General features: G+C 40.7%; 1 protein-coding gene across 1 annotated transcript; it reads left to right on the forward strand.

Annotated features, from left to right (window-relative positions):
- Positions 1 to 94: 94 nt before the first annotated feature.
- On the forward strand, positions 95 to 8,486 carry rab3aa (RAB3A, member RAS oncogene family, a). The gene is made up of 5 exons (XM_048259734.1): positions 95 to 193; positions 4,316 to 4,543; positions 4,758 to 4,876; positions 6,027 to 6,151; positions 6,317 to 8,486. The coding sequence occupies exons 2-5, from the start codon at positions 4,316 to 4,318 to the stop codon at positions 6,505 to 6,507; spliced, it is 663 nt and encodes a 220-aa protein (XP_048115691.1). The 5' UTR covers positions 95 to 193; the 3' UTR covers positions 6,508 to 8,486.
- The last annotated feature ends 6,875 nt before the right edge of the window (positions 8,487 to 15,361 follow it).

Genomic DNA, 15,361 nt, shown 5'->3' on the forward strand with positions numbered 1-15,361 from the left:
AAGCTAGAGCAGCTGACTTTGGGCCTATCATATGATAGCGTCACCCTAAGCTCTCAGCACGTGATAGGATTTCTGCACATCGTGAGTAGTCCACGCCTCTCTAGCAACTGTCAGTCAAGTGACGCAAAAGCTTCTGCAGGTGCTAAAGTGGGGATTGTATCTGAGCTGCATCAGGGGGAAAATATCTAAAACCGTAAGCTATGTCTCTTATTTGACATCTCAAGCAATGCATTCATAAGTCATGTGTTGGTCTGAGCGTTACAGCATCATATGTAATCATGTAAGATATTTCAAGTTCAATAAAGGAGAGTAACCTTCATTTGACATAGGATGCTGTACTACATAGCACTACAGATTTACTCCTTAGAAGCTAGATGTAGCTAAGTCAAGGGAGGCTAGTATCTGGATAGCGTAACGTTACCGTTAAGCTAAAGCAATTCAGGCAACGTGTCCCACATATTTTGCTAAATGTTTCTTGGTGAAAATGCAAAGGGCGTATGTGGACATAACTGTGGTAGTCTAGTTCTACTCTGTTACGTTATCGCTTGATTGGAATTTATTCTATGTAGAATTGACGATTAACGTTAACGTTGTCGTTACAGCTACGTTAACGTTAGCTATCTAACTAACAAGTTAAATCCTCTGTAGCTCCTACTCTAGCCAGCTAACGTTAACTTGCCTGTCTTTGACATTATCTCTTCTTAATTATTGAATCAATAAATTGGTACAGTTAACGTTAAAGTACAAAACAAACAAGTATACATCTCATTAAAGCTAATTTTGAGGGATGACGTTTATCACGTTGTATGGCTTGTCTTACGTCAACATAACGTTAACGTTATAGACTCACCGGTGGTCTTAACATTTCTTAAAAGTGGCCAGGTGGTAGTTCTAATATTTTGACGGACGCTCATCAGTGTTTAGATGACTGGAATCATTAGATACTAAATGTCTGTTGTTTGACAGCTAACGTTATCTAGATAATGTTGGCAGTTGGCTTGGATGAAAATGGTCAGTAACATTAACGTTAGCTGATGGCTAGAACTACCTAACATTACCTAGTATCTAACTTAACGTTATCCCTGCTCCGACTGCCCCAGATAACGTTAACGTTAGTTAGCAGCGAGTAGTACGATTGTCTGAGCAGCTTGATGCTTGGAAACTAACATAACCGTTAGGCCATCCTTAAAAATATTTTTGTTTGCAGTAACAGCCAAAAAAAAATAAAAATGGGTCGGTAGGTAGGTCAATATTTTTTTTTTTCAAGATTGAAAGTAAAAAAAAAAGTTCAATTTTGGTCATGGTGATTACGTAGGAATGAATTTACACAAATGTGCATATCGTGACGTAACTGACTGGGTCTTCAACCCGTGCCTTCAGGCGCACCATTGCAAACATCATTCTGATGCAGGTTATATAGTCCAGCCTTTCTCAAACTTCTTTGACCTGAGGCCCGGTCATGGCAGACTTTTGGGTCATAGGGCTCATCTACATGTACCCAGAAAGAAGGCTACAATAGCTCTTGGCCACGTTATATTGAAATTTGACTATACAATACTCAATGCTATACAGTATATTATACAGTCTCTGCTCTGTTTCTAAGGAAGTTCCAAAAAACAACGTCGTTCTATTAAGTTTCGTTAAATAAATAAATAGCCTTCCAACAGGTTGAAGCAGAGCTTTGATACCAACGTTATCGATTAGTTTCAGTTTCTCTCGCGCAGACGCGCATTGAATGAATGCTCATACCACCACTTAATTGTAGGGCTCCATGTTTAATGACATCGATAACAGAAACGTTTGTTTTCTTTTTTCATCGATCCGCGGTTTCTTGATCACCTGCGCAGCAAATTATCAGATGAAGCATCGGGCCTAATTTCACTCCACGACTCCGCGAACCAGCAGTCTCCATGTTGCGGACCCATATTTCGAGAAATGCTGAATAGACCACAACCAATTTCAATACTCCGACACGGTCACCGCTAGACTAGGGGGAGAAGGGATGAGAAAAGATCTGGCCACAGTTCTTCCAGAACTTCGTGCCAAGTAAAAGCGTTATCAGTTTGTGTGAATGAAACGAAGCGTAGGCCATAGTGTGACATGCGTAAAACCAATGGTGTAGAGATGACGCCAAGTGAGCCACGCAAAGTGAGCCACGTTTGCATGTAGGCAATTTATATTCACAATACTTGGGCTTACTAAAAGAAATATTATTTTATTGCATTTGTATTGGTTGTTTAGAGTAAAAAAAAACAATCGGTCGGTATTAACGCAAGTTTACAACCGGCAAGTCGGTCGGACTAAAAGGGGGAAAAAAATAAATATTTGGGTCGGTTCTAAATTGACAGGGTCGGTCGGGTTACGGCAAACGAAAATATTTTTAAGGATGGCCTTATGCATGGTCGAAGCCATCTTGCCAGAGAAGTTGGGTAGCGATATCTAAATGACTGGAAATATGCTAACGTACAAATCCTAACCTATAGCTGACGTTAGCTAAGTGTCTTAGGGGCCGTGCACATGAAGCTCTAGTTAGCTAAGCCAGTGTTTCTGCCTGTTTTCGTAGTCGAACAATTTTCTTGACCATTTCTTCACAACGCATATCTTAGTTAAAGGGATGCTGTTGTTACGGAACCTTTCAGTGGCTTCTGTCCCTGTTCTTAAAGCTACTGTTAACTAACAGCAATATTTTCCAATGTCTTTTATTCTTCTAAGCATTTTATGTACGACGTTTAATGATTATCAAGTTCATCCAACACTGTTCCACTGGCTACTGACCTAGAGTCCTTGGTTACTTATCCAACCAACCTGTAGGAGTAGTGTGTTGTCGGCATGCCCTGCTGTTTTTTTATACTATACTACTTCTGTCTGGTTCCCGGCTCGGATTAGATTAGATTCAACTTTATTGTCATTGTGCAGAGGCTATAAGTACAAAGACAACGAAATGCAGTTTGTTTCTAACCAAAAGTGCAATATGATATACAAAGTATTGACAGGACAGGATTTAATAGTGCGGTGTAGACAGTAGTATACAGTTGGTTTCCGGGTGGTCTCCGGGGGAGAGGGGGCTGTTGATGGGCAAAAGTCTGCACATTGTCCACCTCCTTGTTGTCCCTGTCAAGGTTGCCATTGCAGCAGATGGCTGCATAGAAAACTGCACTTGCAACAACAGACAGATGGAACATATACATAATTGCACACATTAAAAGACCTAAGCTCAAGATGTAGAGTCTGTTCTGTCCCTTCCTGTAGACGGCCTCAGAGTTGCTCTTCCAGTCCAGTTTGTTATTCAGGTGAACCCACTGGTATTTGTAGTTGTCCAACACCTGCACCTCCTTCCCACTGATGGAAATTGTGGTCAGATTAGTACTTTTCCTCCTAAAGTCTGCAACCACCTCTTCCGTCTTGGTTACATATACCATAAGGATGTGCTTCCTGTACCATGCCATAAACTGGCCCACCACTCCCCGGTACTCAGTCTCCACTCCACCACTGCTCAAGCTAAGGGTAAATCGGTGCGGTAGAACAGTGTTTCTCAAAGTGTGGTCCGGGGACCACTGGTGGTCTGCAAGCTATCCCAAGTGGTCCGCAAGCAGACCTGGTAAGATATAATATAGATGAGTGGTTTGCAATATTGAACCAACATGAATGTAAATCCAAACAGTTCTGCAACACTGTCTATGTAAGATATGCCAGTTTAAATCATATGAGTCCTCTGACACAATAACCAAAGTGCAAAGACAATAATCAAGGTGGTTCAGTGAGTAGGCCTATTGTGTAGGCTAATAGTAGGCTTTTTTTTTTTTTTTTTAGCTAGGTGGTCCGTGCATTTCTTTTTTATTCGTTAACTGGTCCTTCGTTTGAAAAAGTTTGAGAAACCCTGCGGTAGAATACCGCAGAGTTGACCAGTGCAGACCTTCAGGACCCTGGAGCTGATGCCATTCAGACCTGCAGTTTTTTTCTTGTGCATTCATTCTTCATCTGGTTTTTGGAAACAGACCAGAGGATGGGGGTGTACTGTAGGGGGTGGCTCAGTGTCTTTTGGTGTGGGGGGAGGTGTTGACGGAGGTTTCTGGAGTGTTGAATTCTGATCTGCTAGTATTTCATCTGTAGGAAACAGCAGCATAGTGTTGTACAGAATGGACATTCTGGTTTGCCATATTACTTCTGTATAACACTGAACTGTGGTAAAATAATACATTTCTAAGCTTTCTTTGAGAACCATTTCTGTTGCTTGTTTAAAGATGTATTTGAAGGTTCTATATCTGAATAAAAATTAACCTTTGTGTCTTAATGTCCTCATTATTCCCTTTCAAAGATGGCCTCAGCTACAGATGCACGCTATGGACAGAAGGAGTCTGCTGACCAAAACTTTGACTACATGTTCAAAATCCTGATCATTGGCAACAGTAGTGTTGGCAAAACCAGCTTCCTGTTCCGCTACGCAGACGACTCTTTCACCCCTGCCTTTGTAAGCACTGTAGGAATTGACTTCAAGGTGAAAACAATCTACAGGAATGACAAGAGAATAAAACTTCAAATTTGGGTGAGTATCTGTCTCTGTGTTTTGCCTAAGATATGCTGCACAATACACACTGCCGTCTGGCACAATAAATATCTAAGACTGAGGAATAAAACATTGGATTTGTCTTTTGCGGGGTGATTGTGTGAGACGTCATGAAACCTGTTATGACATAGCACACCCATTAGTTTGATAGTCTCCAAGCAGTGTTACTGAGTGTTGACCTTGTGTGTTGAAGGACACGGCTGGTCAGGAACGGTACAGGACCATCACCACCGCGTACTACAGGGGAGCCATGGGCTTCATCCTCATGTATGACATCACCAATGAGGAGTCCTTCAACGCTGTGCAGGACTGGTATGAATACCAATGATTGGATGATGGCCTTTAGTGCCACCACTCAAATGTGACACTTGCTCACTGTTAGGTCAATAGTATCCCTGCCAGCGAGGGTAGCCATTAGCCATTTGATTGTATACTCCATGCTGTAGTGTTAATTGGCTACGATAGAATTTTCTGCACAATGACCAAGGGATTGCTTTTATGGAGAGCTTGTTTACCAAAGGGAGAGGTCACACTTTACTTGGATAGTCTGCCCACATATGCACACAATATTAACAAACTATCTGTTGACATTCTGTTAAGTTTCTGGTTATGATGAAGGCCAGGGGTTGGATTTGGTTAAGGTGGTGTTCAGTCATTGTTCTACAACAAGTCTCCGTGGGTGGACTATCCGAGTAAAGTGTTTCTGAGGGAGACAACTCATTGAATGCCAAGCTGTTTTCAGCTTTGTCCTAGAGTGTCAGCAATCTAGACCATTGTTGATGATTTTTGTACAGACACAGCATATTCTGTGTTATAGCTATGAACACATACAATGGCTCGTTTAAAAGGTGAGACTTTAAGCTCTCGGTGGGTGCAAACCGTGTATTTCTACACGCCTCTGTTCCTGAGAAATCCCAAGCTAAACAGTGGCTAGTTTTCATCAAAATCGCTGTTTTTTTTTTTCTAGAAATGGAGATATAACGTCTTTCATGAAATATGAAGTGTTGCCTGTTACTTACTTGTGTAAACTTTTCGGGAAGTGATCAGCGAGACCTGGCGAGACTGCCTCTTAGTGATAGACCCACGAAAATGGCCTGGTTTTGACCTGACGTGCATGCGTCACTGATTCGACCCAAAGCGGCAACCGTGTTATGATAAAATGTCCAGATTGTGCGTTTTCATGAGTTTTCGATCGTCATATATTTAATTTCCATTCATGACAGAGTTCCCAAAATCACATATAAGGTGTGTTAGAGTGTCTAGTTTCGTAATTTAAAAAAAAAAGCTACAAACGTAATATTACGTTTTTGGCACTCAACGCATGGGAAGGAAAAACATAATATTACGTTTTTGACACTCAATGAGTTAAAGTTGCAGATGTAAGAACAGATTTTATAAAGGGGGAAAAAAAGAATCCAGACCTCAATTACTCAGTTCATGCTACTTTTGGCTGTCTCTGCAGGTCAACCCAGATCAAGACCTACTCTTGGGACAATGCTCAGGTCCTGCTGGTGGGGAACAAGTGTGACATGGAGGACGAGAGGATCGTGGCTGGAGAGAGGGGCAGGCAGCTGGCAGAACAGCTAGGTGAGATGGACACATGTTCTTAGGCTGAGGTCGGCCTTTTGATGTTGAGAGAGGTACTACTGCATGTAATTCTTCTTTCTGTTGGAATGAGCTTCCTGAATGTCATTGGGGGTGCTCCTGTATAATTTTATGTGTTAAACCGTTCCTTGGCTGTCTTTCCTTCAGGCTTTGAGTTCTTTGAGACCAGTGCCAAGGACAACATCAATGTCAAGCAGACTTTTGAGCGCCTGGTTGATGTCATCTGCGACAAGATGTCGGAGAGCCTCGATGGCAACGACCCCGCGGTCGCAGGGGTCAAGCAAGGCCCAAGTCTCACCGAACAGCCTCAGCGCAGCCATTCGGACTGCGCCTGCTGAAAATGCCCCACCACCACCATCTCCAACCAGTCCCCCCCCCCCCCAATCTGATACCTGAAGACCAGGCCTGTGCTGGAAATGTGGGTTGGAGGGGCTGGGTAAGGTTCAGCCCCAGTATCCCCTAGGTGTTCTACATACATAGAAACTTGTCTGTCTTTTTTATTTATTTATTTTTGGAAACTGGAATTTGAAAGCTTAGTAGCGTGCCCGGGAGTAGAGAATGCAGGTCTGTGTATGTAGCCAACCAGATGCCAGAACTACATACTCCTCCTCCATGAGAGATCAGACACTCTTGCAGATCCACAGGTGTTAATCAGTTTCTCTGTTTTCTCTGTCTTGGCCTTGGGCCATGGAGTTACACGTTACCAGAGCAATTTTTTAAACTGCTGTGCGCCCTCTTCTCCCTATTTTTTTTTTTTTTTTTTTTTTTTTTTTTAACCTACTTCTTTAGTAAGGCAAAAAATATTGAAAAGTTTATCTGTAAAGTAGAGGAGTTTATATAAATGTGCAAAATGAAGTAGATGAAGAGATGAAGAAAAATATTATTGATACAGTATGGAAAGGCCACTGAAAAATAAGCATACACTGAGAAGAGATGGGTTTAATGTGTTACACGTGTGTGTATGCGCGTGTGTGTGTGTGTGTGAGAGAATGCTGCACGACTTTAGAGTTAATTTGTTTACTCTTGCTTTTTTTTATGTGAATAATTATCCAAAGCTTTTACTGACCCACACCTCTGTCTGCCCCTGTAGTGGAGCTTTCTGTGCTGTTAGGATGTATCACGTGACAATGTGAGTGGCACTTGAGGATCATGGATGAGTCCATATTCTCCAGGCGTACACAAAGACCCAGAGGGTGTGCAGACTGTACGTTTTGATGCACAGCTGCCAAAGGTCCCCGTCTGTATGTGTGTAGTTCCCTTACCCATGTCTGTTTGTATGGAAATCGTGTCAGGGTTTTATTTGTTCATGTCAGCGCTGGAAACTTGACTAATTGCTCGCTGAGCTTCATCAGGTGAAATGGAAGCTTCTGAGCATAGGGACACTAAACAGATGAGAATATCACTTGTGGCATACAAAAGCTATCCGTATATTTTTATGTACAGTATTTCTACACTCTATTTATTTAAGTATTTATTTATTTATTTATGTATTTATTGATATTCATATTTATTTGTATGCATTTATTTTCACTGTGTAAAGTTGCACTCATGTTTTAAAAAACGACAGTGGGCGTGTTCTTACAGTTGTGAAAGGACTTTAAGGACATCTGATCCTTTGTGGCTGCAACTTTCTAGAATTCTGTGCACTCTTACAACAAATGTGTTGAAAACAACAACTTCTTTTAACACATCTGTGTGTTCAGATAGGAACAACGCAGTTTGTGTTGTTTTCTTTTTTTAAAATTTGTTACACAATTTGTGTTGAAAATAACACAACTTACGTTGAAAACACATTGTTTTAAGAGTGTGGATTCCCCAAACTGAACAGAACAAAAAATAACACCATGTTAAACATTTAAAGGCAAACTCTGAAACAAAGCAAAGCAAGTGAGTCACTGTCATCATTCCATTTTCCTCTCCATTCCAAAGACAAGCTGGTTTCACCTGGTGACAAAAATGTTATGACCAAAAATAGTTAGGTCCCAGGGATCAAATGCTACCAAATGGGCAAAATGTCTCATTGGGTTCTTCTTCATAATCCTGTCTTTGGCCACCGTAAATGTATGCTGGTGCGTGAGATGCTTGCTCAAACTGCCAAGAGTGTCCGTTGCTCATCACGTTAGGTCTGTGTTAGTGTATTGGTGGTGTATTTTGACAGCTGTAGACATGCCTTGCCCTAGTTCCCTGAAGTTTGACTATGCCGTCTTCCTTTCTGTAAATAATGCGTTTTCTGGGGGGTGAAGTTGTTGTATGTGTGAAATGTGCTGTAATGTATCTTCAGGTTTCTGGAAGGAAGAAATAAAAGAAGAAAACAATATCACTTGGGTAAGATGACTGTTGCTGAAGTAACTATTACACTGTTGAAGAACATCCTTATTTAATAAAAAAAACAAAAAAACAATGTGGTTGTTGGCCCACTGACAAAGACAGAACACTGGTTTAATTAAATTAAATAAAACATAAAATGTAATTATTTTTTATCGAATTGGACAAGACGCCACACAGAAGGTCCTCACTGCAGCAATGACAGAGACAGTTGTTTATCATGATGTTTGTCAATTTTTTATTGTAGCAAGATGACTGACACAACCACACAAAATCAATGAAGTACAAAATCTGCAAAAAATGCATGGCTTCTCTCATACTTTATCTTTAGCTGTGTTGACTGAATAGATATATTTGGGCGAGGTTGGGTAATTCCGATATCATAAACTCGCAAAACACCCATGTCCATGTCATGAGTGTCACGCAACACTACAGCTCTATAGGTTTCTAGTATGTAGAGGACGTATGCCAGTGTGATAGTACTCTCATTAACATCAAAACATTCCCAAAGATAAAATGTATAAAAACAAATGTGCTGTACTATACACTCTCCACTACTACACTCTAAGGAGAAAGAGGAAAGAGTTTTAATCCTCGCCAGATGGGCTCCCAGAGTGAAGGCAACACTTTAAGCACCTTAGATAGCCTGGGTGGCCTTCAGTGGCTTAATAGATGCCACTGATATAGCCATGGCAGAGCCTGTTCATTGGCATTTAGACTTTTCATTGATCGGCCCTCCATAGGCTTCTCCCTGACTTAGACTTGGTTGGGACTATCTCTGGACAGCAAGTCCTTTTGACATTGATTGGCTTGGCTATACACACTGCTGCTCAAAAGTTTGGAATCACTTAGACATTTTGATTCCACTCGATTGTAGACAGAATATCAGCTGACTGCTTTTTCCCTACGTCTTTCTTGCTCTGTTTGGAGCTAGACTTTGAGACACTCCTCTTTTTGGAGGAAACTGACCTAAATCAACAGTAATAGCCACCTTTCTTCAAGATGATATCCTGTACAAATTTCCCACTTTACCAGCAACGAAGCACACCACCAGACTATCACATTTCCTCCACCATGCTTGGAACATGCCTCCAGCATTGGTCTGTGTCTTAACCCTTAAAGGTGTAGGTTTTTGAACGTTCTAAGTTCCGCAACAATTGAAGGTTCTAAAATTCTATGTTGAATTCAATGAACCCAGATATTCTTTAGAACGTTCATTTCTCAACATTCCTGTCACACCAGTGTGACGGTACTCCTTTAAGGGTTAAGAATGTTCTTCTATGTAGTCTGAACACCTTTTGTCTGTTCATTACACCCCCCGTCTTACTCTATTGACTCTGTTCTTTTGCCCATAATCTTATTCACTGCAAAAACTGATATCCAACCAAGTGTTGATCTTATATTAACATCAAAAAATAGTTTGTATTGTATTAAGTATAAAGATACTTATTTTAAGTCAAATCATTTTATGTCAAAGTAAAGTAAGTCAAAATACAATCCCTGACTGCGCCTTTAACACAACATTACTGACCCAAAGTGCTTTACAAATAATAAAATAACAATAATACATAATAATAATAATACAATACAAAATGCATATGTAGATTACAAACAGCAATAATCATACTAATTTGTTATTATTACTAATTTGCTTTATGCAGGCTTAACAACTTTAAAAAAAAAAACTGTTTACTATTAATTTTAACTATGGGTATATTTTGTAAGTTCCTTGGACAAAAGCATTTGCTAAATTCCATAAGCATAAAATAACAAATTGAGATCAGCAACATAGTGTGCCATTGGAATCAGGACAGATAGGTGCTCATTATGGGCCTATACGCTAATGTATATTGCATTCAAAATCAGCCATTTCATGCTACACTAATTATTTACACATTGACAACATCTACACTGTATTTCCAATTGATTTACAGTTTAATGGCCAAAAAGGTAGTTTTTACTTTGACAACACAGATTTTTAAATGACCCAAAATTGTGATCCATATACATCTGGTATGTTTTAGCAAAGGAAGACTTGGGAAAACATTATTTTGAGAATTGATGTTATATTTTGAATGGTGGAATTCCTATATTTACTTTGATTGGCAGTAGAGTTAGGATTAGTATTTCTTTCTATACTTTCCCAAAGAAAGATAGAAAAGGGGACGGTGTGGCCCAAGTGCCACGTGCTCATAGAGACCCTGGTTGGAGTCCGACCAATTTCCCCATCCCACCCCATCTCTCTCTCTCCCACTTGCTTCCGGTCACTCTCTTCACTAACGGATTAAAGGTGAAAAAAAAACTAAAAATATACATTTAAAAAAAAAAGAAAGAAAGAAAAAAGAAACATAAATGTAACACAATACAATATTTAACACACAATATTACAATAACACAATATTTTGAACAGAGAAGCCAAGACATTGGCTTTTTCTCAATTTCCTATACATACAGTAGTGGTCATCAGTGTCCCTGTCCCCACTGCTGAGGGCTCCTTGTGGATGTAGTGCTCATAATGTATGGATTTACCTAACGGAGTTAGGGACAAACCAATCTCTAAAATACAGGTTTCACTGGTTTCATTTTATTACAATGGGCTATGTGTATCTGATAGGATATCAGAAAAGCATTTCCGAAATTCCAGACACTACCCATGAGTTTGAAAATGGGAACTTTCAGGTATTCAGGACATATGGATATTTTGATGCTTGTGAGTTTTTTGGCCAGTGGATGGCGCAAATGATTTCTAGAATTATTAGCCCATGCAGGCACCGGGACCAAGGAGATGACCGTGTTATTGTGCCATATGGTTATTATCCTAATGTACTGTACATCACCTCAGCTGATAACCTCAGATGCATAAGCGACATCAGAAACACAATATCTCAGTTGGTTATTATAAAGTTATTTACCACAGTATGGTCTTGAAACTGCCATAGTCTGAGCTGGACAAAGTATGACGAGTGGGTCTGTTTTCTACAATGAGAGCCATTATAGTCATAATAAGGCTCTAGAACCATAAGTTGTCTATACAGCATTAATAGGGGGGCCTTGTCTGAAGATACAGGCTTTCTTTTCCACCATTAGTGTGTCCATTATGTGAGCTAATGCAGTCAAATTCAGGGTTGATGCGTTTTCCTTCAAAGTAATTGGCAGTGCCTACGTGATGAACATTTTTTTTTCTCATCAATGTCCAGTGTCTTGTGTCACTCACAGAAGCCTCCCTAAATGCAATAGGGTGTCATTATGTCACGTTACTGCTATCCACCTCCACCAGCACAGGCAGACGATAGCAGGGCCAGTGACTGTTCTTGCCTCCGTCTGTTGCTACTGATACAAACATTGCAGACAGGGCATCCTCGGAGATTTGCTTGCAGTCTTAAAGTGTTTGTGTGTGTGTCAACACATTAAACAGGCATCCTCACAAAATGGAATTTATGAGTTTCTGTATTAGGGCCTAAGTGGGTGTGCAGATTATATTTTAGGAGACTGTTGCACATGTAATGTTTGGACGCAGGCCTGGCCAAACAATAAAAGATAATAAAACTGATGTCATTATTAGCATGAAGTGGTACTATGGGGAGAAGTGGAACTGTACTCCTGCATGCGGGTAAGCTCAGCACTGATGAGGAGGTAGAAGTGAGAACACTCTTTCATTCCCACAGTCCTGTTAAGAGGCGTTTGAGAAAAACTTGGTATGTAATAACATAGAATAAACACCAGAAAACTCCAGGGAAGAGAGCATACACCAACATTAATTACATGTGAAAACATTATCTTAGTGGAAAGAGAATTTGGACATATGATTTGTGTTCCTATGGGACGACCATTGCAGATTTCAAAGGAGTGTGCCGACTTTGGGAGGTTTGACTTTTTTTTAGAGTGCTGGTCAGTGAGGTCTCTCAGGAAGTGATTTAGATAGTATGAGTGGTAGCGTAGTGGTTAAAGACCTGGGCTAGCATGTAGCCAGAAAAGTTGTGGGTTTGATTTCCGGCTTCCACCGTTGTGCCCTTGAGCAATGCCCTTAACCCTGAGTTGCTCCAGGGACAATGGTCCTTGTAATGTAATACATATGTAAGTTGCTTTGGATTCAAAGTGTCTGCTAAAATAAATAAATATCAATGAGGAGGCTGAACACCTCTCACACTTTGTGAAGACCATTGAGCACAAGCACTTGGGATCTGATTAACTTTAAACACTGTTTAGTTATGTTATGTTTAATGCATAGCTATTCAGATGTTAGTTCTCAATAAGCCTAATTGTCAGTTGAGACTTGCAGATAATAATTGTTCATTTGGTCAAAACACTAAGGGCTCAGATTTAAATGAAGGGTAAAGTGCAGAATATAAACTCTACAACTAATTTAATAACTATGTAAAATCTATTTGCTAACTCAAATACCATGAGCACAATCGCAAGTGCAAACATTGGTAGGTCAGCTCAATGCTCTGCAGCTCCCACACACGCTATAGCTTTAGTTTAGGCAGGAGACACTTGGCTGCTCATTGGCTGACTTTGCACTTTGCCCGTTATTTAAATTTGGCCCTTAGTTTGTATTGTAGTCTGAGTTGGACATATGCACATGTGATGGTTTCTTGGTGGTATACTGTATGTAATGAAGTACATATACTGTAGGTTTTGAAAAGGTTACTATTTTAGATGAGGATAAATGTAAATAAAAATGTAAATGTAAAAATAAACAAATTATTGTGGGTTAACCTTAATTGCTCTCCCTTCCACACCCCTTAGCCTTAATAGTTCACAGCTACCCTGTGGTGCTGACTACTTTCTGTATTACAGTAAACTATCTATCTATCTATCAACAGTCCATATGAAACCAAAGCACGACATCTGTGCTCTGGATGGCACAATATTGTGTGAACAAATAATCTCATGCAGTATGCAGTGGTTTACTGTACTTGAGTAACCTCTTCAAAATCATGCAGAACAGCATGCACTTCTATTTACACAACTAGACACCATCCTCTATTAGAATAGCTATCAGTAAGGGGACCATGTGTGTGTGTGTGCGTGTGTGTGAGAGAGAGAGAGAGATAGAGGAGGTGGGGGCTCTGCTCGTTGTCTGGCGGCAGGCCTAAGTGATGACTTCAGGGCAGATTGCAGAGTAGGCCTACATCCATCCAAATCAAACACTTGGCGAGGTTAACATGGTCGCTTTAGCCATTATGCACAAAGAGTTAAGCCTTTTATAGGCTATATGTTCAAAGGGAACTTTTAGTGAGAGTAAGCACTCCGTCGTGACACAATGGACAAGAGCATGGCTTCAATAGCAAAGTGCCCCAATAGGTGGCTCAGCAGAGTCAGGATTTATATCAGAACACTTTAGGCTAAGGGTTATTTAATCATTTTATATGTTTAGATTACTCTTCAAGCTGATATCTGATGATGTCGTTAGCTCAAAGAACCATTTGCCTTACAGAGTCCTGCCATTTTCAGCAATGCCCTTTTCAAATCATGTTGTATTGACATTTGGAAGACCAAAAACGAACCAAAACCTTCTCAATCTATCTCTCAGAGAGGCAAGGGAGGGGTCTCAATGCTGGCCTCAAATCAAAGCATCGCTACAAAGTCAGTGGTCTCTCTTATCGATCAAATGGAAAATTACTAAAAATAAGCGCAGGCTATCTCAATTCCATCCTATTCCTGTGGCTTGCGGTGAAAGAGGCATGTTTGTGCACTTGAGAACAGTAAAAAATAAGTAAATAAATAAATGTTGGGCTGCGTGTGAATGTGAGCTGGGTCTCAGCGGGAGGCTGGTAGTGTGTGTCCTGCTGGTCAGGTTGGGGGTCCGTCTTGCTCCACTCTGTCCGGGGGTCTACACCATGGGAAGGGCTACGCTGAGGTCTGGAGCGCTGCCCGAGAGGCTGTTTCAGACTGGAGGACGCTGAGAGGGGGCATACGTGTGTGTATTCCTTTGCCCCCACAGTTTAGCTACCTGTGGTCATCAGATTTATGTAACATCATAAAATCTGCACATTTGGGGTCTGGGAGACAGATTATCACCATTTGTTCTGTATCAAAGCAGAACAACAGTTTTAGCTGTAGTCCATAATAGACCCAGTTTCTGTATATCATTCTTCGGTGACAGCAACAAGCCTTGCATTCACTGGTGTCTGTGTGAATGTAGGAATGAAATACAGATTGGTTTTCCCTGCCATGGATTTCTAGTCACTGGCTCTTCTGTTCCACCTTGATGACTGTGACTTTTAAAACTAAGTTTAGCCAAACTTTGAAAAAGGTGTTAGTCAGATCTAAAGTGCAACAAATGGCCGTAATAACGTTCCAGCCTTGGCAAGTTGCAGGCATCACTATCAACACACACCCAGAGGGCAACATTACCTTTTTGCCAAGAGATCATTCAATTACAGTTCTGTTGAGACAAGTGTGTGAGAGTAATGTGGTTAGCGTGAAACATTGCTCCCGCTCACTCTTTCGTTCAGTACCCCATGAACCTATGTGTAGCAACAGTTGTTGTTTGAGTAAATATTGAACATGAAATGTATACCACATAGTCCACATTTGGGGCAATGCTGAGCGATAAGTGTTCAGAACGTAAGCATACATTCATATGAGTTGAATAGGGACATTTCATTGGATGGGCTTACTGTGCTTGACGTCCTTTATGACTCCCTTCTCTCATTCTCTTATTCACATGTGTCTCTTGGGACCTGCAAAAAGGCACTCTTGCCTACAGTTGTTTATTTTTGCTCTGACACTGCTAACTCCTCCTGTGATTTACAATAGCTGGAATTAAAGGCTGAAATCTCCCACGGCCGGATATGCCTCTTTCATACAAAACTCCCCATGTACAGGGAGGTGGAGTTGATATAAATAGGATGTTGGATT

The sequence above is a fragment of the Alosa alosa genome, chromosome 1 (genome assembly GCF_017589495.1).
Source record: "Alosa alosa isolate M-15738 ecotype Scorff River chromosome 1, AALO_Geno_1.1, whole genome shotgun sequence".
NCBI classification, from domain to species: Eukaryota; Metazoa; Chordata; class Actinopteri; order Clupeiformes; family Clupeidae; genus Alosa; species Alosa alosa.